The sequence below is a fragment of the Aspergillus fumigatus genome, chromosome 5 (assembly GCF_000002655.1).
Source record: "Aspergillus fumigatus Af293 chromosome 5, whole genome shotgun sequence".
Lineage (NCBI taxonomy): Eukaryota > Fungi > Ascomycota > Eurotiomycetes > Eurotiales > Aspergillaceae > Aspergillus > Aspergillus fumigatus.
In genome coordinates this window covers 3849555-3874327 of record NC_007198.1, presented here as the reverse complement: position 1 = coordinate 3874327, position 24773 = coordinate 3849555, and the positions used below count along the sequence as shown (strand labels likewise).

General features: G+C 48.3%; 9 protein-coding genes across 9 annotated transcripts; 5 read left to right on the top strand and 4 right to left on the bottom strand.

Annotated features, from left to right (window-relative positions):
- Positions 1–54: 54 nt before the first annotated feature.
- AFUA_5G14970 (uncharacterized protein) lies at positions 55–750 on the top strand (the record flags this gene model as incomplete). The annotated part of the gene is made up of 1 exon (XM_748067.1): positions 55–750. The coding sequence occupies one exon, from the start codon at positions 55–57 to the stop codon at positions 748–750; it is 696 nt and encodes a 231-aa protein (XP_753160.1).
- Positions 751–919: 169 nt separating this feature from the next.
- Positions 920–1273, top strand: AFUA_5G14960 (uncharacterized protein; the record flags this gene model as incomplete). Its single annotated transcript, XM_748068.1, has 2 exons — positions 920–1060; positions 1112–1273. 2 exons carry the CDS (start codon positions 920–922, stop codon positions 1271–1273), a joined length of 303 nt encoding a protein of 100 aa, XP_753161.1.
- A 589-nt stretch (positions 1274–1862) lies between these two features.
- Positions 1863–3693, bottom strand: AFUA_5G14950 (uncharacterized protein; the record flags this gene model as incomplete). Its single annotated transcript, XM_748069.1, has 4 exons — positions 1863–2184; positions 2234–3368; positions 3436–3598; positions 3655–3693. The coding sequence occupies 4 exons, from the start codon at positions 3691–3693 to the stop codon at positions 1863–1865; spliced, it is 1659 nt and encodes a 552-aa protein (XP_753162.1).
- A 1092-nt stretch (positions 3694–4785) lies between these two features.
- On the bottom strand, positions 4786–6531 carry AFUA_5G14940 (ferric reductase family protein; the record flags this gene model as incomplete). The annotated part of the gene is made up of 4 exons (XM_748070.1): positions 4786–4892; positions 4941–5130; positions 5193–5996; positions 6043–6531. 4 exons carry the CDS (start codon positions 6529–6531, stop codon positions 4786–4788), a joined length of 1590 nt encoding a protein of 529 aa, XP_753163.1.
- A 2512-nt stretch (positions 6532–9043) lies between these two features.
- Positions 9044–11921, top strand: AFUA_5G14930 (uncharacterized protein). The gene is made up of 4 exons (XM_077804909.1): positions 9044–9131; positions 9220–9389; positions 9489–9940; positions 10003–11921. The coding sequence occupies exons 3-4, from the start codon at positions 9807–9809 to the stop codon at positions 11108–11110; spliced, it is 1242 nt and encodes a 413-aa protein (XP_077661045.1). The 5' UTR covers positions 9044–9131; positions 9220–9389; positions 9489–9806; the 3' UTR covers positions 11111–11921.
- A 2854-nt stretch (positions 11922–14775) lies between these two features.
- Positions 14776–16978, bottom strand: AFUA_5G14920 (DUF2841 domain-containing protein; the record flags this gene model as incomplete). Its single annotated transcript, XM_748072.2, has 3 exons — positions 14776–15978; positions 16035–16690; positions 16773–16978. The coding sequence occupies 3 exons, from the start codon at positions 16976–16978 to the stop codon at positions 15161–15163; spliced, it is 1680 nt and encodes a 559-aa protein (XP_753165.1). The 3' UTR covers positions 14776–15160.
- Positions 16979–20383: 3405 nt separating this feature from the next.
- cgnA (collagen triple helix repeat protein) lies at positions 20384–20963 on the top strand (the record flags this gene model as incomplete). Its single annotated transcript, XM_748073.1, has 2 exons — positions 20384–20710; positions 20859–20963. 2 exons carry the CDS (start codon positions 20384–20386, stop codon positions 20961–20963), a joined length of 432 nt encoding a protein of 143 aa, XP_753166.1.
- A 381-nt stretch (positions 20964–21344) lies between these two features.
- On the bottom strand, positions 21345–23054 carry hrmA (the record flags this gene model as incomplete). Its single annotated transcript, XM_748074.2, has 2 exons — positions 21345–22175; positions 22229–23054. The coding sequence occupies 2 exons, from the start codon at positions 23052–23054 to the stop codon at positions 21913–21915; spliced, it is 1089 nt and encodes a 362-aa protein (XP_753167.2). The 3' UTR covers positions 21345–21912.
- A 189-nt stretch (positions 23055–23243) lies between these two features.
- Positions 23244–24402, top strand: AFUA_5G14890 (uncharacterized protein). Its single transcript, XM_748075.2, has 2 exons — positions 23244–23582; positions 23649–24402. Exon 2 carries the CDS (start codon positions 23652–23654, stop codon positions 24048–24050), a length of 399 nt encoding a protein of 132 aa, XP_753168.1. The 5' UTR covers positions 23244–23582; positions 23649–23651; the 3' UTR covers positions 24051–24402.
- The last annotated feature ends 371 nt before the right edge of the window (positions 24403–24773 follow it).

Sequence of the window (24773 nt, the reverse complement as noted above, 5' to 3'; positions counted from 1 at the left end):
TATTCCTGCGTTAGACGTCTACCAGTCCAACTGCAATATCGCTGATCTTTAATCATGCGGCCCGTGAACGACAAACGGGTCACCCAAATTTTTGTGGAGACAGTTCCTGCTCCCAGAAAATCCGCCGCTGATGCTGAAGCTGTGGTGCCATCACCACCTGAGCTCAACGCTAAACGCTGGGGAGAGACCTCATCTAACGGGCGCCTGGTCAAAAAATCCTCGGCTCCGTCTTCCATAGAGCCTGGCGGTAAGACTCTACGGAGCTTTCCACGAGCCTTGGCTCTTCCGAAGATTAGTGAGTCAGGAGACAGTGCCGGTTCAGATCTAGTTATACGACAGGAGCCTCCCTGGAAGACTTTCGAGAAATGCTACGAGTGCGATCTGGCTGGCACCGTTGCTGTATGCGTCCAACGCTCTGGTCGCCGTGCCGTCCGGGCGATCCGCCAGTATCCGAGCAAGGATGCAAACAGAATAATGGACATTCTCCGTGGGATGCATCACAAAAATGTGGTCGAGGTTCGGGAGTGTTTTCGTGACTCCCATTCCTTCTATACTCTCAGCAACTTCAACCCTCTCACCCTAGATCATATTGTCGCATGCAAAGCCTTCCCAAACCAGCAACAGCTCGCCGCCATTATGTCTCAGGTCCTTCCCCTCTTCCCCCAGAACACAAGGATTACTAACTATCTCTCAGTTCGTGGAGGGATTATCCTATCTCATGGAGCAAAATCTCCAGCACACCTCCCTTGATTGTTCCAGCATCCTGATGTCACTTGAGGGGGAGATCCAAATCGGTAATCCCATTGTTTGAAGCCAGTTCGACAAGGTCTAACAGGAACGTGTAGCACGAATTGATTGCTGTTCTGTTCGATCGCCGGGTAGGAATCAAGCGAGCGACCTGGCTCTTGTGGGGCGCGTAATGATGGAACTGATGCAGAAATATGTCAAGGATGATGGAGCAGTTGGAATCGATAATCTCAAACGCTGGGCGACTTCCTCGGCTGCTGTTGAATTCCTCTCTGCAACGACGTCAGCTGGCTCTTTTGAGGAACTAAAACGGGTTCGTATTCAGTAAGCCTCTTCGGTTTGGAAGCTGCTCATTAGTTCGCAGCAGCGCCTCTTGACTGAAATCCGTTGGTCAACTGGCGACCTGATCGGCCTCGCTTGGTTCGCACTGATCTCGGCGCGCACATTCTACTCGTACACATCATCATCGGAGGCGGTTGAAAAGGGCACGAATGTCACCACCTTTTCGTCAAAGGACAGACTGTGAGAAGTGATAATCAACACAAACAAGCTGATGAGAGCCAATATATAAGAGAAAGGAGAAGCGTAATAAGAAATTCAGGTGAAAGCAACATCGTAGACTAACACGGTCAAAGCTTGCAGTGCCCCATCCCTTTTGAGGCGACTTGTGTTCGAAGGCACCCGTCGGTCAGCTTGCATTTGGCCTAACCAATAATATGAGCGGGGCGGCATCAGGCATACTATTGGCTGCACTGAACACCCAGTCCGCGTGCGAGTCCAGATGAGTGTCTTTGAGCAGGGGGAAAAACTGGAAAATAGGCACAAGAAGCACTCCAATAGCTTAAAAAAGGAATAAAAAGGGCAAAAAAAGACTAAGTTGAAATGACTGTCAATCCTGAACAATTTTATTGTATTGAATGCTTCTAGAAACATTTGGACAGGTACTGTAGCGTCATGCTTACGCCGCAACGTGGGAATAAGCAAATAACTGTAGATTGAAATGCGTCTACTATATAAGTTGAAACATTGGTATCAAGGATGCGCGTTGGACTAAGAAATATTGGAAGAGGAGGATGGATTGGCACAGCCAAGTGACCACCCGAAAAGGTTAGTGTCTAATGCGTAAGTGAGTCAATAAAATCCGTCGCGGTTTTCTCTGCGTACGGTTTAGTGTTTTCGACCTGCCAAGGACCCGCAATCTCCTGGGACATGGACGCATTCTCGTCCTGTGTACGGGCTTCCTCTAGCGCATTGTGTCTCAAGAGGCCTTTGTTAGCATCCATCAAGATTTGGCGAAGATTAGCTGGAAGCTCTCCGCTCAAGAGTGACTTTGCCACTGGCGCCAGTGAACGATAGAGGTGAATAGTGCCTGGGCGAGTGCGCAAGGCGAAGGTAATGAGCGCGTCAATCTGATCATCAGTAAATCTGTTACTAAACCTATACGCTTGAGTTAGCCGGGCCACAGTGAGCTGCTCGTGCCACTTACAGGTTCATCGCTACATCATCAGCGACCAACAAGATGCCCAATCCCAAGTGCGCTGCAAGCCTCCACCACCATCTCCCCAAGCGCACGTGATAAGTGTGAAAGTTCTTCTGGCGGTATACTTTCCCCTTGGATTTGTTAGGATCATCGTGGTAGGCGTCAAGGATGCGGGTGACCAAATCTTGCTCGCCTTTCTTACGCAGAGACATATAATTGAGATAGAGCAATACTTGCGCGACACGCCTCGCCAAGGGATCAAGGGAAAAAGAGATTCTCTTGTCCTTGTCTTTCTCGAGCACTCTGAGGTAATTCACAGCTCCATTTACACCTACCCATTCTTCAGGAAGTCCAAGTCTTTTTAGGCTGGATGACATATCAGCTCCGCCGTCGAAGAGGGGCCGCAAGATTCTGAAATGATCCTGTGTGAGAAGGCGAGCTCCCGCTTTGATAATTTTCTTGGTTTCCTCGATATCAAGACGCACATTCTCCTTCGTAAATGTACACGATTGCAACGATCTGATAATCGCCTGCTCACGCCTCTGCTGTTGCGTCGGCGTGTTGCGTGTCGATTCCGGTGCTTCGACGGCTTGGTTGAGCGGCAAAACGCTAGAACTCAAGCGGGTAGTAGACTCATCCACTCGAGGGGAGTCTGCATAATTAGTAGAAGGCGTCGGATAAGAAGAAGCACCTGCATCCGACCCAGGCGTATCCGAAAAACCCACGGGCGTCGTTGCAGAAGTTGAGACAGGGGTTCTGACCGACTGTGGTGCATTGACCACTTGGTAGACTTGTGGACTGCAGCAAGCACTCGGAGAAACGAGTGGCCCGCCCGCTGCGGGAGGGTTGACACCATGAGTAGAGGGTGTCGGGTAAGACGCAGGGCCAGCATCGGGTCCTGTGGGTCTATGGACAGATTGTAGCGAAGCAACCATCGACGAACCCGCATCGACAGTATTCAGCACCGAGGGAGAAGACATACTTGCGTCCATACTGCCATGATCCTGTATCGCCCGATCAAATTCGAGACCGGCATCTGGAGGGTAGAGAATGTTGTTTGACGGTAACGGATCGATCGTCGGTACGGGAGGCACAGACGGGGAAGGGATATAGGGGATAGATGGCGTGCTTTGCGTGGGGTCTGTATGTTTCCACGGTAAGAATGCTGGAAAAACGTGAAAATGACGACAGAGATTTGGAAGGCTTACCAGCAGAGTTAATCTCAGCAAGCGCTTGTGCCGGCAATACAGCGTCTTCTATAACGAGGCAATTCACAAAATGAAGAGCATTAAGCCTCGTAAACGTGTCGACCACCCAGAACCTCTCCAACTTCCATAAGTCTAGCAAATCGAGTCCAAGCTCTCTCACAAGCTAGTGCAGTGTAAGCATCATACGAGGCGAGAGTAGCTGAAACCTCGCCAACTGACCTTGATAAGATTTGGCAAGTCCAGAACGTCGGCGCTCATTCCAGGGGCGGGTCCCTGCATACGTTATGAGCTGCTGAGATGCCAGAGACAAAAAAACGCACCACTAGGCCGAAACAGATCTGGTATGTATTCACACACCAGTCTGTTGACGATATAATCTCTTCGCCAGCCGATAGCGTGTGCCACCGGATATAACCGCCCGCTTCAGCCGAACCCAACGCGATTATTATTTGGGAAACGTCCAATGATAGGATCTGTTGCAGTTTCGGACCAATTCGATTGAGTAACTAGGGGGAAGTGAGAATCAACAACGTAAAATGTGAGAAATATATTCTCACGTCATAATACTTGATCTCATCCAAATATAACCTATCATTTTGATCGGTCACCTAAGACGAAAGATAAGCGTGTGAGCTTGAGGGGAATAGGGACACGTACCGGGACGCCAATCGTGAGGAACATCCTTGTGGGACCAGCCCGCTAAGAATGAAGGAGATGGCCAACGAGAGGAAGGAGCTGGCCAGCGACGATGAGTGATGGAAAAGAAGTGGTTCGGTTGGCGTCCGGAGGTTTGGAAATGACAGCGAGGGTTGGAAACGACAGTGAGGGTTGGAAGACATCTTGAAAAGAGGATGGACCTGGCTTGCTTTTATAGAAAATAAATGACAACCAGCAGCAAAGAGAGGCCCTCAGAAAAAGATGCCTACTGAGAAAGAGGGTGGTCAATATGACAAAAAGTTCAACGAAGTCCAACAGTTGAAACAGTGAAGGAGTGATCAAAAGACTGAATGTTCAACCTCGTGCCCTGAATAAGATTCAAAGCACTTACGTTAGCCCCACCTCCAGGTGCGCGCCGAAAATGGAGTCATCGGTTACTGCAGATCAGAGAGCAAGAAGCAAAAATACAAGCAGGAATCTGGGGCTAGACTCTGGACGAAAATTACCGCTCTAGTCCAGTTCCTCAGGCCGTCTTTCAATCCACTGATTTCTCCCACCGTCTATGGTAATCTATTCGTCCGGAAACCGTACGGCGATCGATCAACGTAATGTAACTGTCTATCCGAGCTGTTCCATAGCAATCTTCCCCCCACCCTACTCCCACTGGATCAGCACGCACCTTCCACCGTACTGTCAGTCAGCGCTGGGCTGATACTCCAATTCTGAAAGATTTACACCCCGATGAAGATATGCTTTCACCGTCTCCCGTAGTTGGTCTCGAAGCTCGTCCGCTGTGGAGACTAGAAGAAGTTCAGCACGTGATCACAGGGAAGAGACGAGAACCCTACCCATTACCAACGTCCGACCGCGCTCCTCCCGGATGTTAGGCAGCCTCTCGACTTGGTCGCCCGATGCCTCGAGAGAGATGATGCTATCATAATCTGGTATAGACCGGTAGAGACAGACTCGTTTATGTTGACCAAAGGGTAGTTTGTTCTGCTCGAGGCCGTTCCCCACGTATATAGAGATATTGAGAATCTTAAATCATTAGTAATGTCAGTTTCAGTTGGGAGCCATCAGCGGGAAGATCTAATACGAACATAGCCTTCATCCACGATATCGTCTTTCAGGAGGTTATTTAACAGGGTCTGGGCGGCGGCAACCTCCCCAATTGACTCCACCTGCCATACCAAATGTAAACGGCGAACCTGGGAGGTGCAGGTATTATAGCCGTAGATCATTTTTTTCAGGTATGGCACTGCTGCCGCGATCCCAAATCCACTAGCGATCACCAAGACGCTTTCATAGTGACTGACATCCTCACTTGTTCCATGAGGACCAGTAAATAAAGCCAAGAAAGAAATCGAGCTCTGTGCAGCCACAGGAGCATAGCGAAGAAGATCTGCTGATAGACCACGGCGCGGCTGCACCAGAAGCTCCAGGGTGTCCTGTGTACTTCGAGACCAGGATGTGACTGTGAAAGGATGTGTCTGCGTCCACGACCATAGGCCGACTGACGGAATCCAGAGATTGATGTATTGCCCAGCCTCCACTGTCAGAGGGCGAGGCAAGACAATGCGAACCTGAGTAGCTGTTACAACAGGATCGGCCTCCTTCGCTTCTCTCACCTTAAAGGTCACAATGGCCCTTGGACAACCGCGACCCGCAAACAGCCCGTTCCGGTATAGAAGAGTCACCAACTCTAAGAATGAAGTCGTTCCAAATAGCGCCAATGCGATAAGAAGATAAAGTTTGGGCGGACGCTTTGCTGATGGAAGATGCCGCCAGGTGCCATAGACAAAGAGTATGGCGAAGATCTGATGGCTTCGGAGAAAGACCTCGTAAGACCATCGACGAAACCATGAAATGGAAAGCAGAGCAACGGCACCCAGGGAGGCGGCGCCCTACTCGAGTCAGTTAAAGCGAAACAATACCACTGGGCAGTCATACAATCATGGTAAAGAGGTTTTGCATTTCGCTGAGAGGAAAGCTAAATCCGTGGTCTTGAACCGCCACAACAACGTGAAAGGCCAACAGGGCCGTGGCCATCCAGCCGGTAGCACGGTGGACTTTGCGGCAAGTGCCCCAGCTGATGCCTAGAAGGTCGGCTACATTGCTTAGGTGGATGGCTGATAGAGGAAAGATCAGATTGACTAGGGCTAGTTCTCCTGCACGGCGGCCAGCGCCAGTCAGGGAGGCCGCCCTGAAAACGACGAGAAAAGCATTGATTGCAGCATATGATACGTGAAGCAAAACACTGGCACGGGTCCAAGGACCCAAGAGTTGATGCCTATGGACAATAAAAGGAAGTGTCAGATGTCGGGTGAGCAGGATAGAAAAAAAGGTCGACCATTTTGCGAGGGTAGAGAGAGTCCGGGCCAGGAAAAGGCCGGCAAAGATGCCGCCAGCGACAATGGCATAGATGGCTAGGGCGTCCATTCTCTGATTGAATTGAGGTATGACCAGCTGACAAAGGAGGAGGAATGAAGAAGAACAACTGACAAGGGCAGCATGGAAGTAGAGACTCTTATAGTGGAAACAGCTATGAACGATGGCCTTGCTGCGGTACAGCTCCTTTAATCATGGCATTGTTTGAGAGGAAAGAGGCCCATAGTGGACAACGATTCCGCAGCGACCCTCAGCGCTGGAAAAAAGATATTTAACAAACCGCAGTTTGTCAGAACCATGGAATTTCCAGCCTATCCGTCAGGTTGGAGTCCAAGCGATGTCTAAGAAATCATCATGGGTAGACAGTGCTCGGGCAAAAGCTCAACGGCAACGCCGACGTAAAAGGAACCTGTTGAAGAAAGCAGCAGAGTTCAGTTTGGAGTGCGAATCCGATGTCTTCTTGGCTGTTCGGATACAGAAAACCGGGCAGATATACGTTTTTGACTCATCCTCAGAGATACAATGGCTGAATATACTATCCAACAAGGTATGCCCCATGAGGGTCTGTTCCTGTATTCAAACTTATGTTATCAGGCAATGTACTACCCTCCTCCGATCCAGGAGACATTGGACGATATCATCTCCCAACCTCAGGAGTCTCGCTCATCAGGTTCGCTCGGATCAGCGTCTACCAGAGACGAAGAGACACGACATGACCTGGAACAAGTCTCATCGAATGCTCTGAGTCTCTCTACCAGACAGTTAATTGAAGAGTTAGAATAGAAATGTTTACTGTTCGTCTGCGTATCCTGTGCTGATGCAGAGATTCACCTTGATGGTTACCCATTGCCTGCCGTAGACTAGCCTGTAGCTTGGTTTTACGCAACTCATGGTGCACGTTTGTCATAGTCCTCAGCGTTCGGGGCTCAATGGAAGCCATAGACGCTAAGATAAATTTGAAAAATGGTTCCCAGGGTTCTTGCTCGTCCAGCGTGACGTAATGCTGCCTGCAGGATGAGCTCTGAGAGAATGAGTGGCCGAAACGTATACTACGGAAGTCGCTTAGTCTGTATTCTCAACTACTTCACTTGATGCTTCTAGGGACAGCGTGATTTCTGATAGCCGTCAAAGCCATAGGAGATGATGCCAGGAAAATGAAATTAAGACGAGAGTATTTCGAGCGCGCCGAATAAGGAGTGCTAGGAAAATGAAATAAAGAAAGTATTTTCGAGCGCGCCGAATAAGGAGTGCTAGGAAAATGAAACTAAAGACGAAAAGTATTTCGAGCGCGCCAAATAAGGCGCGGCTGATTTCGACGATAAGCCACATAAATCGCACATATAACAAGATGTGTCAATCTCGTCCATGGAATCTTCTCGCAAGTTTCTGGCTACAGACTAAGTCACCGTGTCAATAAACCAAGAGTCCTCCTGTATGTGGTGGCATCCCAGCGGCCCGTTGGTACCTACCTACACCGAAGCTTATCGCTTCAGAACATCCTCGAACACAGCGGCTTTGATTGGACAGTTACTTGATCCCCCCCTGAGGAAACATCCACCACTAACAATTGGGCGCGGGGTCCAGCTAGAGATCAATGATTTCCTGGTAGAGATTAGTGGCCTCATTCCTTACCTATGAGTCATTGCTGGCGATGCTGAGACGCTCCTCTGTTGACCATTCAGTCTTCTGCCTGAGTCGATGGACTCTCTGACACAAGGCGATTCTTGGATAACTGTTCATTGTAATACTGTCACACAATGCTACTTGTTGTCAAGTACGCTTGAATTGATTAACTAGTACAGCTTGTTATTGGCCGACAAGAGTTGGATCTGCGAGTGAGTCGACAGCACAGACAAACTAACTAATGAGTGGGCAGAGCCCTCCGAAACAGTCCTTTGCAACAGAGACGAAGGCTCAGCAACGCAGGCAGTACTCGTCAAAACTGGATCTAATGGTGGATAGACATAAAAGAAATAATTAACTTTCTGATTAGATCGACCGAGCTCCAATACAAGGTGTCGTGTAAGATACCAGAGAACCGTGGTCTACACGATCCTACGTTCTTTTTTACCCCAGTTTCTAGGATCGGTGGATTTGGTGGCTTGGGCTTTTTGTCTGACATTGAGCCCTTGGAAATGGTAATATACTGACCAGTCACCTTACCTCGTAGTGGGTAATAATGCAGGGGGTCCAGAAAAAGGTCCCCTCAAGCAACCCTGCAACGCAGAGTCTAGTTTATGGAGTTGTTTCTCCGTTCCTCTGAATTATACCCCGTAAAATACTTGTAAAAGGTCGGTAACTTACAACTCCGGGAAAAAAATACAGTGTAGCCCGCTAATCTCCCACCCCTGTCAAAATTACGACTCTCTCCCATCCCTGTCAAAAATACGACTCTCTCTCATCCCTGCCAACAATACGCCTCCCTGTCATCCACGCCAAAAATACGACTTCTGCCCAAAAGATCAATTGAGTCTGTATTACCTGTCCCAGCCTTGACACTTACCTCGTGAAAGCTGGAAACTCTCCCCCAATCTCTTTCCGGAAAAGGAAAAAGGACCAGCGCCAAAATGACAAAACCAAATTGCTGAGGCTGTAACTTTGGAAGTTATCCAAAAGGATGATAGCGGGCTGTAATTTAGCCTCACCCTGCAGTATGGGTTCCAAACACTCAGGCGTTGGGAGCACTAGCGTGCGTAAACATGTCTAATGTTGCTTTGTCCTCCATTGGATGATAGCCAGGGTTAGCACCGTTCGTGAACTCCAGGTTGGAGACTCTCGCATAAGGTCATGAAATCTCTGTGCAACCGGATTCTGCCATCGCAGTAGGCGGCGTATCGAGCCAACTGGTCCAAAAGAGGATCTTGCGTAGAAAGTTTTGCGGAATGATACGCGTAAGGCGGCAATAAGAGGTTTGTGTGCCAAGGGTATCCGGTTCCTCCAAGTCCGCAAACGCGTTGTCACCTGGAGGTCCGGGAGATCAGCGGCTAATCATCTCGAACTGCTTCAAGGCGGGTATGAGAAGGCAGAGTTGCGGACCGAAGACTACCAGTCGATCTCCCGAAACCCAGATTCCTATGCGAGATAACTCGGAGAAAATGCTAAGTGCCAGCGCACTGTGACATATGGACATTGCTGCTGACGTGTCTCACCACATGAGGTCAGGCTGGTCTGGCAAGGTGCATGCAAGACCTTGGACAACTCACACCTGCATAGTTGCGCTCCTCCCATGGGACGAACCAAGGTAAAACTGTGATCCCCAGAATCTTCGTATCTCTGGCATATATATCGAAACCGCTCGTCTACTGGTTTCGAGAATCACCAAAAAGATGGCGAACAAGAAGAAACCTTCCATCAAGAAGTCTGTTAACGAGCCAAATCCGCACCTGAAACAATCGCACGCAAGCGGATCACAGCAATCTCTCGGAGACTCGCTGATTGAATATAATCAGCCTGAATCATCGTACGTCTCCTGCCGTTTTGCTGCTACAATTCATTCAGTAGAGACTGACGGCGCAAATATAGTCCTTATGAGTCTCCAACCATCACTATACGAATAGGACACAGAACATACAGGATTCCAGTATGCTACATCCAAAATTACCCACAGTTCAGCGACTCTTATTTATATGAGCCACCTTTTATCCTTTCTAAGGTGAATGAGGAGGTTGGTCATACCGTCGTGCACTTCTTGTGCACCGGTAATTATGAAACGCTCCGGACGGCATCCGAGCCAGGTGCGTCCAAGATAGGAATTGAATTCAGAAGGAGCATGCTTGTCTACCAAGCAGCCAAAGAATATGATTTATACGACCTGGAGACGTACGCGAAGAAGTACATCGAAGTGTTCGGCGAGTCGATGTCCATTTTCGATATAATGGAGGCTGCAAGAGAGATATATTCCAAACTTCCCAAGGATGAGATTTGGCTTACCGGCTACATCTACAAACAACTTGAAATTGCTTTCTCACTGGACAGAAACATATTTCAGCGCGTTGACTTCTATGACGGTGTTGGGAAAGACCCTAATTTTGACAAAGACGTGATGAGAATGGTTGTGAACATCTACTCTGAGGTACTGTCTAGACAGCTCGATGAGACTACCCCTGAGGGGAGCATCGCTGAAGACGGCGCTGCGGAGGATTGTGCTGCGGAGGACGGTGCTGTGGAAGATGGTGTCGTGGAAGAGGGTGCTGTGGAAGAGGGTGCTGTGGAAGAGGGTGCTGTGGAGGATGGTGCTGTGAAGGATGGTGCTGTGGAGGATGGTGCTGTGGAGAATGGTGTTGCGGAAGAGTGTGGTGCTGCGGAGGATGTTGCAGACGACGGCGCCCTTAAAGAGGCCGTCAACCTCGGCATTCCCTCACAACCTTCAGGCACAGCACTCAGCTTCGAATGGGACCACTGGACTTCGGGCAGCAAAATGGGAGCCTCTTTCTCCGGAAACAGTCAATGGAAATATGAGAAAGATACGAACTCGTTGTATCCGGAAAACAAAGCTGAGGAGTCGGGCGGGTTCAATGCTGCTTACGAAGGGATCAAATCCAAAAAGAAGAAAGATAAAAAGAAGAAAAAAAGCAATAAAGATAAGAAGGTGGAAGAACTGGCAGAGCCAGTGCCGGAGTGCGGGCGTTAAGTGGTGGTGGCCTAGTGTAATTGGTATGCTCGAGGGACTTCCCATATTTTACACAATGTTTTCTTAATCGCCGATATTGTCCCCACTTTTTCTAAGTACATTAAGGAGCGATAATGATGTGGTAGACGCCTTTAATGCTTCAATATCCCAGGATATTCAAACGCATCATTCGTCCTCGCACCTCGAATGGCAGCCAACGATAAATCAACGCGACGTATTTGTCCGGCAACGACCGAGAGCGGTAACCATTAATAAGTTACTATAGAAAGAAATGAAGTAGTAATACTCAATTTGTTCGCGGAACACTTGGACCGTCAGAAGCTCCAAGTCATAAGGCGATTGTATCGGTTTGCTGACTGAAGCAAAAGAGAATGCTTTTTAATAATACCAGACAAGGTCTGGGGGCACTCGATGGGGTGTCCCGAAGAAAATGAGTCCGCGTCTTGCGCAATCAGTTCTCAGCACTTTGTCTCCGATGAAATGACCTACGTGGCCATTTTGATTCCACGCCAACCGTCGTGTTGTGACGCATTCACCAAAGCAACTGAAGTTGTCAGTTTCAACTCTTCTTGTTTCCATCTCATATACTTGTTCACGAGGACACCACCTAAGCCATGGCACAAAAATAGGATTGGTGTGTGCGGATCCTATGATTATTATCTTAGTGCCTTTGGGAGAAGCCCAGAAGTTGCCATGTATTGTGCTTGATTGTTTATTGCTAATCCGGCGCAGCAAGCCATCTGCCTCTCGCGAAATAGTCTCTGCACCAGGCGAGAACTCGGTTGAACCGTCGGTTGATCCGTTGATCGGTCGGTAGCTTATTATTTATGGCTTATGAGGTGTGGGACAGTTGCACTGCTTTTAAGACTAGTGTGGATTCGAAGTGGATCTTCATTGACGCTAACACAATGCGCGCTTTTCTACTTGAAGGATGTGAGCAGCAAAATATTCGGTTCGTCACTATTCGAGAGCGTTCAACGTCTGCGTGGGGCAGACGACAATTAGGTAGGTTTAATCCAGGCACATTATCAATTATCCCGTCTCATACTCTTAGCAAAGACGTATGCAACCTGCTCCAGCAGGTTATGGTTGAGCGGAGGTTGTCTGCCCGTACACTTTTTGAAGGTTGAACCAATACTTTTAGCCTTACGTGCAGTCAACCGATTGGACACTATGGTTGGTCGCGTGGCGCTGGCCAATCAATTTTGTATTTTACACGTGACACATACGTAGTACTGTCAACCACGGCCTATCCAAGGAAGAAGGAATTATAATTGTCCCTCGTTTGCTTGGCAAAGGATATGACGGAATAATAATATCTCAGCGAAAGACAAGTTAAGTCACCAGACTTTCGACCCTGATTCAGATATACGCTCTCAAGAGCCATTCAAATTAGTGACGGGCTCGATACGTTATTGACCCTTTAAGCTCCGGCAACACTTCAAAGAGGCTTTTGAATATGACATCACGAGCCTTCGTGCCAAGCCATACCAAATGACAACTTCAAAGCAATGGAGTTAAGCCGAGGATGTGGTGATAATCACAGCACGTGACATTTACCACGTGATGAGGCTCCATCCTTGAGGTGGTTGGCAGCCCACGTCTTTAAGCTGACTCATCCTCATGATGGTCGACCTTCCATTGAAGGCTTGTAGCTATGCTTAAGAGAGTGTGTGGGAAAGAGTAATGTCAGGGTTAATCGACATGGCTGCTCTACGCCTGGACTGATAGGAACTGGCACTGTGGAAATAGAAAACACGTCCAAATTCGACACTGTCCTTAAAGAGGCGAAATACTGAACAGAAAGATATATGCAGTCAAGGAAAACAGGAGGTAAATGAAAAGGTGGCCAAAGTCCTTTTACGTTCTCTCAATTTTTGCTTGGTAGTCTTTTGAGGATGGCTGGCCAAAATTATCTACACTTGAGCGTGTAACATTACTCTTAGCAAGACGTGTGCAACCCGCTCCAGCAGGTTACGGTTGAGCAGAGGCCGTCTGCCCATACTTACACTCAACTATGCAATAAGTTTGACGTTGAACCAATACTTTTAGCCTTGCGTGCAGTCAACTGATGGAAGACTATGGCTGGTCGCATGGTCGCTGGCCATCAATCAAATTTTGTATTTGACCATGTGACACATACTGGCAGCGACGGCCCGCAACTGCTGAGGAAGGGAACGTGGTGAGAGATGGTACCTGGGGCTCATTCATGGTTCCACTAGCACCCATAGATGCGAACCATCTCTGGCTGGCATGATACACGGTAACATACCAACCCTCCTTTGCTAGTAAAGGGACGTACCAACCTCTTGAAAAGCCGCATGTCTAATCATCTGTAATTCTAATCCCGAGGAGCGTCACAGCGAAATGTATTCAAACCACAGCTGACTGGAAAATTACCGACCAGGGAACGGCGACATGATCTACTCCAGTGTCCAGTGTTATGTGGAGATGGATACTAACTAGTAAAATAGCTTTGTGAGGCTACAATTGTGCTGCGTATTTTAGGAGGAATTACAAAGTTGAACCCCCTTGCACAAAAGTTGAACCCCATGTACGAATCGGAGACTCCCCCTACCCACCCAACCCCTCAAGCGCTGCCTAGCCAAGGAAAAAAAGAACTGCGATTGTCCCCCAATTGCTTGACAATGGACATGACGGGAAACATATCTCAGCGAACTGACACTTGGAAATAGAACTCGAATAGATTAGTTGCTCACAACAACACGTCCAAATTCGACGCTGTCCTTAAAGAGGCGAAATACTGAACAGAAAGACATTTGCAGTGAAGGAAAACAGGAGGTAAATGAAATAGTGGCCAAAATCCTTTAACGTTCTCTCAGTCTTTGCTTGGTAGTCTGACCCTCTAGAAACTAGACATACCCAAGTCGACCGATGAGACTCTCCAGATTCCCTATTTCTTTTTCATACCAAAGCATTAACGCCCCGTCCACCTGCCGTACTGCACAAGCCTCGGCATATCGCCAAAGAATGTGACTGTATCCGTTGAATTTCCTCACACGAGGGTCGCCATCCGGTTGCATCGGGATTATTGGGTCGGCTTCACTCAACCTCTGAAATTCGACCAACTCACAGAGGCGGCGAACCCTTGAGATACCGCTTGACTCAACGGCAAGGTCGACTTGAACCGATTCTTGAAAGATCGTTTGGGCTTCGAGAGGGGAGCCTTCTCTGACGACATCTCCAAGACCTAGCTCTTGGATAATCTCCCAAGGGTGGCTTTTATATTTCGGGCAGCGAATTGGTATGGTCTGCAGAGTCAGCATATGTATGAGAAAGAGGGGGCCTTCCCACCTCTAGGCGACTCGGACGCAGACAGTCGATTCTCAATTCCAGCTAGCCTTTCAGCAACCCAGACTTTGGCTAGAGGGCCAAGGAGACGGCATTCTTCACGAAGATAACGAGAATACCTCAACATATTCTCGTAAGCAGCAACCTGCTTGTCTTCCAGCCCAGCCGTCAGCATAGGGTCACGTGGCTACTACTCAGATTTTCGATATCCTAGGACATCGAAACGGACACTTCCCCCTCGCACCCTTAAATGACAAACACCGGAGAGAGTCATAATGAAACACCCTCATGCCTCGTTACCTCCTATTCAGCTGATCGGCATCCAAAGAGAACGAGCTCCGCCATACCTCGCTGCCAATTGTTCAAATCATGATTAAGAGAAAGAAATTGAAATGAACAAACACAAGAACATCATCCATATTTGCATCTCATGCCATCTGGCGCCATCTCCAACAGGATTTTTGGAGGTATGTATAAGGAAAAAGACATGATCGAACATAGAACAAGAAACGAGTATATATACTAAACGAAGAAGAATTGGAAAGTCATCGCCAGTACCTGCCATATAAAACCACGGAGTGTCCTGGTAGTCACTTGACGTGGAACAAGCCGCATGGATAAGTCCGCATTGACAACAAAGTCAGGGACAGAAACAAAGTCGAAGAACAATCATCAGTGAAACGAAGCTTCAAGGCTGCAGGAGGGTCAAAACAGTGGTCAAGGATCAATCAGTTAAGATTATACATGTGGTCTATTTTGAGTCCAACTGTCAGGATGGCCGCATCCGCTAGAATGAGGAGCCTGCTGTGATGGGTCACAGGGATGACTCAAAAATCCTGTGCGGAAAGAAGGGCCTCTCATGCTCATGCCATCCATGCTTGAAGGTCTGTCTTGAGGCAGGTTCGGCAGGCCGTGAGCCATGTGAGGCATTTCCTGGCCATGAGACGTCGTGGACCTGGGAAACTGAGATAACATAGTAGCCTGGGACATGGCGTGACGGGGTGCAGTACTATACACCATTGGGTTGAAGAAATTATGTCGGAACGTAGGGGTCCAAGGGTCGAGGCTGGCCGAGTGCTGCATGGGCAGGGGTGCTTGGCGGTGGTGGGAAGTCTGCTCTGGGGAGGAGGAGGTGATGGACTCCTGTGTCATATAATCAAAGGCCGCATGTGTCTCATTAGTGCTGACAAGTGCTGTTGTTGCAGGTGTTCTAGGCATCTGCTGCGATGCATAATCTTCGGTATACTTAGAGGTCGTGGGAAAGAAAATTCGATCATCCTGGGGTGTCTCACCGAAGCTCGGCCACTCCGGTAAAGGAAACAACTGGTTTCTGTCACCTCCCATATTCATTGGACGACTTGGTGCCGCCATGCCCGTGTGCTCGGCTGAGTTCGACATCGGGCTGGTTGAGTTCTTCTCGGAGTGGAGAATGGGAAGTGCCTCCCGCGCATTATCGTCTTCTTGCTCATGCTTCTGGTCCGGATCCACGTTGGAGTCGCCATCCTTCTCTTTCTGATTCGACTCTCGGTTGACAACATATACGATCTTGTTGGCATCTGAGGCTCGTCAACAGCTGTCAAAATGAATTTCATGGAAAGATGATGCCGCTTACCAACTTCTCCTCTTTCGTAGCGTTCTTCAATCCTTCTCACTCTGAAGACCTCGTCCAAGATTTGGAGTTTGTGGGGGTCGCTGAGCCGCCGCTTGCAGTCGTGGGCAATTTCCTGCAATTGATCCGTGGTGATACCAAATCTTCCAAGCCTGCGGATGATATGAATTAACAGAGACAGGCGTTCTAAGTCTGTCAGCAAAGTTACTTGACACTGAAGATTTTCTGAAGGGTTACACGTACGATCCTTTCGAAGATGGTCAGGCTCCTTGTGGACCACATTGGCGGGCCACCATTCAGGCTTTGTCTTCTCTGGGTCGCCCTTCTTACCAGGAGGGGCTCCTGCAGGGGGTTTACCTCCATTATAGGGGTGCTTGGCTTGCTTTCGTGGCTCAATGAACTTAATGAATGTCTTTAGGATCTGGCGACAGTTGACCTGCCGAAAGTGCTTTAAGGATCTCTCATAGTAGTCAAGGACATTAGGAGTATCACCAATCTCGAGCCCGACCATGTCCACTGATCCACAAGAGGGCGATTCCTCAACCGGGGCTGAGAACTGGACGGATGGCGGCACACCGTACATAGAGTGGGCTGGGGAATTTCTGTCCCGCTTAGTTTGACGGTAAGACAAGCAACCAAGCGGTTGTTGAGGATCATAGCTGTATGGTGTAGCACCGGCAGCTGACAACCCTGTTCAATTGAGATCAGCAAGAATATTGTACTTGTGCGCGGAGTGTTTACATACTTCGAACCATGGGCGGTTGATATCCTACCTTGGCACCAAGGATTTCCAAAAATCTTTCACGTACTTCGGTTGTGAAAACAGTCTCATTTTGCTCCTGGATAGACGGAGATTCCATCACCTTAAGTCTGCCCATGTTGTCGAGATAGATCATGGCGTAGTGGAAGTAAGGGATGTTGATCGATGAACGCACGCATAGACCCATGGGCTATATAGGAGATGAGTCAGCTCCATCTGCCTTTCCAATGCTGGTATCACTTACTGGGACATTATCCCGCTCATCAACATCGTCCTGCATGCATGACGCTGGCCTTTTACTGGAGCCCACACCAGGAGCAGGTGCGCTGAACACCATTGTGTAATTTGAGAGGTTGATGTTTCTCAGGCAGTACGGTTACTGAATTGCCGAGAGGTAGATAGTGCCCGACACATGAAAATGCTGTCGAGATTGGAGGGAGCTGCGATGGCGGCAATATGTATTGTCTCCAAGGTCTTTGTGCTTTCTTCCAAGGTGATCAGAACCAGGTGATCCGAGATGGTGATGAGGCTGCAGAGATCCAGGTCTAGTGAAGCCATGGCAGGACGCCAAACGCCCCTGATTAGCTTTGGTTTGATACTTGGAAAGGTGCAGCGCGCCAGAAGCCTCAAGGGGGAAAAAGATACAGCAATGAGAAAGAATAAGAAGGTCCAGATGCAAGCGAGAGCCAGCACTGTGGCTCGAGTCCATGCCCCCGCCATCTGCTGTAGTTTGCTTGTGAAGGCAGACGAGCCATTTCGAGGCAGATTGACTCCCATCAAACAGATTTGAGAGCGGGTAGTATGTGTGACAAGTGACGACATGCTACTCACAGGATGTACCCAGATGAGAATGGAGATCAAATACTAAGCGAGGTTCGAGAGCAAACATTCAAGATCGGCCCAGGAAGTGGGAGAAGCTGCAAGATGGATGCTGGCATCTGATTTCACCACACAGATGGGCGGATGTTCCAAGCAGCAACAGAGTTGGAACTAGATCAAGAGTAATTGGCCCTTTTCTTTGTTTTCTGCTCCAGGGATATGTATCGTAAATGAGAATGGCGACACGAAGTCAAGTCAAGAGAAAGGACAATCGATGATTGACAGGTGAGAAGTTACCCAATAGCTCAACGGAACACTCAAGGTCCTGAAGGAGCGAGGAAGTAGATGAGAAGAAGGAGGATTGGAGCTTTAAGACGGGGGAAAATGGCTGCTTTTCAGTGTTGGCGATGAGAGATCGGAATGCCTGTGCCTCTGGGGTATTGAATAACGATCGAATATAGAAGTAGAAGCGCCATCTGGAACTTTTTCTTTTTAATTTTTACTTTTCTTCCCCTAAATTATTATTTTCCTATCTTTTTTTTTTTTAAAAAAAAAGAGTGTTCTGAACTACCACTGCCTATGAGTTCGTGGCGCATGGGAATGATACACGCACGACAAGCTGCAGACAGGAAGTCATGCAGGGGCTCCCGTCGGGTATGGTATCTCTCTCTGTCCTGCTAGCGTGAATCAAGTACATGGGTTCTCTATCCTACTTCTTGCATCTAATGCAACATAGATTGCATGCCATGGATGGTATGACTGCATGGATGCGAATTCCTGCAGCCCTCAGCTAAGAATAGAGTGTCTTTCCTCCCTAGCAACAGTAGTTGGAGGAGCCTCTCCCTTGAAGCACATGAAAGTAGGAACTGTCCTCTCCCCTTAGCTGTAACGAAGTACCAAACGCCACTGTTAAGGTTGAGTACAATCCTAGTGGTAACTAGTCCTAGTATAGGGGCCCGTGTATCTGATCAACATCCGTAATCTCGCTTTTGCATGTTCAAGCACTCAGGACAAGACTCATGGTGACAAATACGACAGACCAGGCCTACCGGTACTTCCTTCCCGCAGCTACAGCAGGACCGTCTAAGGCGCAAACCGGGTGACTTCTTGTCCCAATCATGTTTCGGCGCTTCTCCAGCTCTCCTGTAAATTAATGGCGGCTTCTCGACAACAGGATCGTTGTCTTGGAGCGTATGAACACCTGTATCTTGCTTTAACCCATCAGCTAGTAGACGCCAATGAGGATTGCTACCCCTTACACTCTTGTGTTCTTCCTTGTCCTTCTTTCTTGGAATGAGTCCTTCCCTTCCTGCCCCTGTGTTTTGCCGCTTCCTAGTTTCCATCTAATATATTAGTAACTGCCACATAAACATGCCCAAAGGGACATACAGAATCCATGTTACTCTTGATGGGGATGATCAGTGAAGGCAGCAGAAGACTCAGGATCAGCAATGCGCTTCTTCTTAAAGCGGGCGTTCAGGGCAACTAAGACAAGAAAAGTTCCCATCCATATACAAATAATAATGTATACGAAGGGAACCATTGCTTGAATGAAGTGGATTTCATACCTCCTTTTCTCAGCAGATTGACACTATTTATATTCTTGCCAAGGACGAACGCTGTTTGTGACGTACTCTGTTATAGAGATAGGACTATTTATTTTGTATAGTGCTTGCGATAATATTGAGTGGCCAGCAGCCGGGAAATAGAAAATAACAACAGTGAAGAAGTCAGACCATTCAGCATACACCCGTTAAAACCATTCGAGCTTTGGCATAAGAATAACGAACAGGTAGCCAAAAATCCTCTCCTCGATAACGAAAGCGGGCCTCAATTGAATCATCGTCAGACTCTGGAATACGAGATTCAAGGCCTATGATCTCAAGATCATCGAGGCTTACTGGGAGCTCGTAGTAGAGTCTAACCATCTGCTCGCCGGTTGAGTCGTCAACATATGGAGAGTGAACAGCAAAGAGTTCAGGTTCTTCCAGAGCATTCGCGTCCTCGACAATTGTACTTTGATCTGAAAGGCTGACAGAGCTAAGCCCAGAATGTCTGGTTACCGCAGTGCTGTTCGAATCACCGTTACTGACGCTGGTGTCTCCACGTTCGTCAATGTGCTTGGTCTCCACAACGGTATGCTCCATGATTTTTTCACCGTTGATGTACTTTGCAGAAGTGATCTGACCGACGGAGACATTAGACAGCTGGAGGCAATTTCACGAACAGTACTCACAGTTGTCGTTTCTTCAAAAGTAGGCATTTTATCGCTCAATGAAGTAAGGTCGTCTTCACTCCGTCCGTCCTCATCGGTGCTGTTACGCCCCAGAACCTTCCGCCACAACGGTATGCACGGGAGTAAGGCTCTATACCAAGCCATACCGGAAACTATGCAGCGATCTGGAAATGAAGAATGGTCAATGAAAGTCTGCGTTGGTCTGTGCCGAATTGCGGTGAGGATCTGGGACAAGGCTGGCGCTTTTAAAGGCCACGGTGCTCCTGGAACACTTTCCATTGCTCACTTTGGCAGTATTGGTTGAGAACGGAGCAGAGGAGATTTGCCGTCCGCTGGCCTATCTCTGGTTTCGACTTATGGAATACTCTGGGAAGCCATCACGACTGAGTGGCCGGGCAGGGAAAAGCTCAGGCGCACCAAGAACTATGGCGCTTGTTTCACCCCGAGGTGTGATCTGGAGATCGAACGACTGATATTCGGAAGATGTATAAGCCATAAGACGCCGCAACGCTGTAAGGCGTCACTAGCGCTCGCTAAATGGTATTGATCATCGAGATCATCAAGATTGGACAGATTGGACCGATTGGACAGAGGGGACAGAGTGGACAGAGGGGACAGAGTGGACAGAGGGGACAGAGTGGACAGATTGGACAGAGTGGACAGAGTGGACAGAGTGGACAGATTGGACAGATTGGACAGATTGGACAGATTGGACAGATTGGACAGATTGGACAGATTGGACAGATTGGACAGATTGGACAGATTGGACAGATTGGACAGATTGGACAGATTGGACAGATTGGACAGATTGGACAGATTGGACAGGCTCGACGGACTGGACGGACTGGACGGACTGTCCACCGAGTGAGAGTGATAAACGGGGAGAACTAGAGACCGATACGAATCGACGGACAATGAAGCGAGAGGTGCAATTCCCTGAACTTAGACCTAATTGTGCCTACTCAGCTATCTGAATATGGCAGCACTTGAAGCGTATGCTCCAGGCTTCCAGCGTATGCTCCAGGCTTCCAGCTCCTTTAACATATCTCCAGATATAAGTATATGCAGGCGCGCTACGAGAAACATGGGAGAAGAGGAGAGGCCGCTTGGATGCTAGTGCTGGAAGTCGGGTGAAGAGGCTTGAGACAATTGCGTGGACATCGTTGATATACAGGCCATTTGTTGTGGTTATATCGACAACCTCAAAGTCTAGTTGTCTGTTGGGCGGATCACTGAGAGTCTCAGCGCAAAGACCGGTAGCGCTCTGTAGGTTGATGTGACCACATGCTTATTCCCTAAGCTAATTGCAAGACGAAATTGAAACAAGCGATAACTCGATGATTCTCTGATACCAGGGCTGGAAGAGGGAACGTGATCACGTGTCGATAAAGACGAATTTAGCCACAGTGTGGCAGAGATTGATACCTGAAAATGCAATGGTGGGGTTGGGCAATTTCCTCCGCCGCCTTCAGAACCTCGGGTCAAGTCAATCAAGTATTCGAACTACCCATCCATATGAGGTAGGTTACGTGACAAACTCTTCAGAAAAATAGTCTACGACGCGTGCCTGGTTGTACTCCTCGCCTATATTTTATTTATCTTTGCTTTTCCCTGACTGACTGGCTTAGGAGCGATTATCTCGCCGGATCCGACAGCAAAAGCCGGCATACAAGAGGGCTCTCTGACTTAATGAAAATGACAGAACCGATCACGGAAGAATCTCAACCGATCACAAAAGAATCTCTCGTATGTGGGCCAAACCATATGCTCGAAAGATGGGCTAACAACTTTCAGCGCGCAGCTTGGAAAGAACTTTCGGACCCTTCTATTTTCGACAAATATTTCACGCACCCATTCCATCCCTACAATGCAGAAAACCTCGAAAGGAATTTATATTGCTTCAACTGCGATGAAATCAGGTTCCAGAATGAGAAGGGAACTATATGGATTGCCAAGGGAAGCGGTGAAATCGTTCTTCCCCCTGGTATTGGTGTATTCATAAAGGGTGGAAAGTCGCGACTCACAGAAAGGCAATGATTTAAGAAGGCCGAAAAGATGAAAGGTTACTATATGTGATCTTGGGGTGTTTCTGCATACAGCCGATTTGCCAAATTCACCGCTGCATAGAATCCAATACGCAACTTGATGGTTCCATGTTGAGGTTGTGCCCGCCATATCTGCATCGTGACACAATCTGTCGTGTCGATGAGCAGCTGCTCCTTTTCCCAGTTTCTCAGTTCGCTGTCCTTAATACCTTCGCAAATATCAGCGCGAAAGACTGATTCAATTGCCGAGACCGTTGCTCCTCGCAGAGTAAAATACGCCACATCTAGCACAGGGTGGAATTAGCAACTGCAGTCATGTGTACCTTAAACTTCATACCGATTTCTGATGATGTTGCCGGTGTATCCTGAGGGTCTGGGCCGAGAATAGCCTCAGAAAAGTTCTTCTGGCGCACAGTGGGAGAACATGCGGAAAGGATAGAGACAATTTTTTGGGTTGCGATTGGGAACAACACATTCGCAAGCTCGATTGCCGACCCTACTTCAAGAGATATGATTGCGTCTTGAGAACTTCTGTAGGGAACTTTTGTCCAAACACTTTCGGTTTTCTCAGAGAAATAACCTTTAGCTCTCGCTGTCACCTGTGTAGGGGAACGTTCAATTGCGTCAAAGATAACATCACCGAAGGCATTGCGGATTGCGGGGAGAGTGCTTAAATGCAATGAATAATGCTCCTTGCCTTCGGCTTCTGTCGCTGGAGGAGACAGTTGGAAAATCTCACGCATCAGCTTCCTGAAATGGAGGGAGCCATCAATGTCATGTTTCTTTGCGAGACCCCAGAGGATCGCTTCGGCATTGTTGCGGAGGAAATGTCTTCCTTGGCTTTGGTGCTGTTCAAGAAAGCTCGAGATATCAAAGGATAAGCATGCTCTAGGGGAAACAGCCAGGATAAAAGGAAGAAAGATATTTGGGTCTTTCTCCAGAATCTCCAAGTAGATTTTTCGAGCAATCTTCCGTCGATGTTGTGCCACATATTCCAGATTCCGACGCCGGCCATTCCTTCGTTGCTCCTTGAGTTTGGGTGCGAAGGCAATAGCCAAACGCTCCCCAAGTAATTCAAGGGAGTCACTAGGGATGGTTTGGTTGATACTGAGTTTGTTCCATGCCTGGTAAATGAGACTCGAAGCGGGCTTTGTGGATGCCATGATAACCAGCTTGGATCGGACGACACAAGGGACAGACTGGACAGACTGGGCAGGTCAGATCGGACAGATTGGACAGAATGGACAGACTGGAAAGAAAAGTGATCGGTCCATGTGAATGCATTTGCAAACACTACCAACCCCGCTTTGTTACGTTACGGCGTGGGTCCAGGCGCGCCTAGGGTCCCAATCCTTCAGTGTGATGCTGGCTCAATTAACCGCCTGTGATTGTCTTGTGCATTAGTGGAAGCGCCACTATGCCCGTGAGGCTGAACTCTTCGTGGCCTATCCAATTATTCCTAGTTCAAAGAGGACATTCTTCTTGCGAGCAGTATTAAGACATCTACAGCAGCGCAGGAGGATGGACTCCCTGTACTAGAATAGAAAAGACACCAACCTAGGGCTGTAGAAACCAGGGATATAAATTAGAGCTCGTCCACCATCATAGACTGTAGACTCAAATTACTGATAGTCATTCCTCCAGTTGCCACGGAATCTTCCTACCTTATTACATACAAATCCTGGGAAAAGGTGAGTTCAATTTGGGAGAGGTTCTTCCACTTTAGTTTCTCAGGATCGACTAACTTAGCCTGTCAGTCAATGTCCGGGTTAAAGAACTCCGGAAAGAAGGCGGTCGATGCCATTTTGAACCCACAAAAGATCGACGTTGCTTTCCAAAAATTCACCAGGCCTACCGTTGCAGCTGGCAAGACCACATTCCCGACTTCTCAACGGGACCTGAAAAATATCGGGTTCCATTTCGACCTTGCCGACCACACCCGTCAAGTGCCCGACACCAGACCTAATGCGAAACCAGGCGCTACACGAACCGCCAATGTTTTCCATTGGCAAGCAGCTGCGGAAGCCGAGTCAAAGTCCATTAAGGACTGGATTCGAAAGAATGGATCGCATGCAGTGATCCAGACTCTTGAAGTCCCAGTAGATGCCACCAAGGAGGAGTTCGAGGATATCCTGAAAACTGCAGCAAAAAAGCTCTAAGCCCCTAGGTACCTCGTCCCCATAGGTACCAAGGGACCCGTGTGTCGATAGTCAACAACAGTTGTGGCTCTGGTAACGATGTTCTAGCTGACCATGTATGGAAGATCCACGGGTACTTTTTACTTCGCTCCGCTCAAGTTCTGTTGAACGATCCTCCATAGTTATTTACTTTTTCTCTTCCTTCCTTCTCTTTGGTTCTTTCTTCTCCTTTATGTCGTGTCACCTGTGGACTAGAGTCAAAGTCCCTTCAAATCAGTAAATCTAGCCTTCAATATGTGCCAATTAAACTTTCTATTAAAAGATCAACGTGACGAGTATCCGGTTATCACATGGATGGCGAACGTGATTGGGGTCCATGGGCTTGGCAGGCTAGCAGGCTGACCTCATCGCTTTCCGTCCGATCCCTAGATAACTTATCAACTTACGGGTAAACCCACCCACCGTCAACAGCCTTGGGTGCTCAATGATTTGTCTCCTTTATTGTTTTTGAACAATGGTGAATTTTCTTCAGAGACTCACCATTGCTAGAAACATATTACGCTTGTCCTTTTGCCGCAAACCGTGCTTTTGTTCCGATCAGCCTGCCATGTCTGTTTCATCCCGCCATCACTTATCCACCAGTCCACAGGCTCTCCACGAGGAATTCTTTCGGAATACCTCACGACGATGGATGTATGCTAGGTTTTTATTGATTTGGTCTCAGTTGCTGATTGCTAGCCAGAT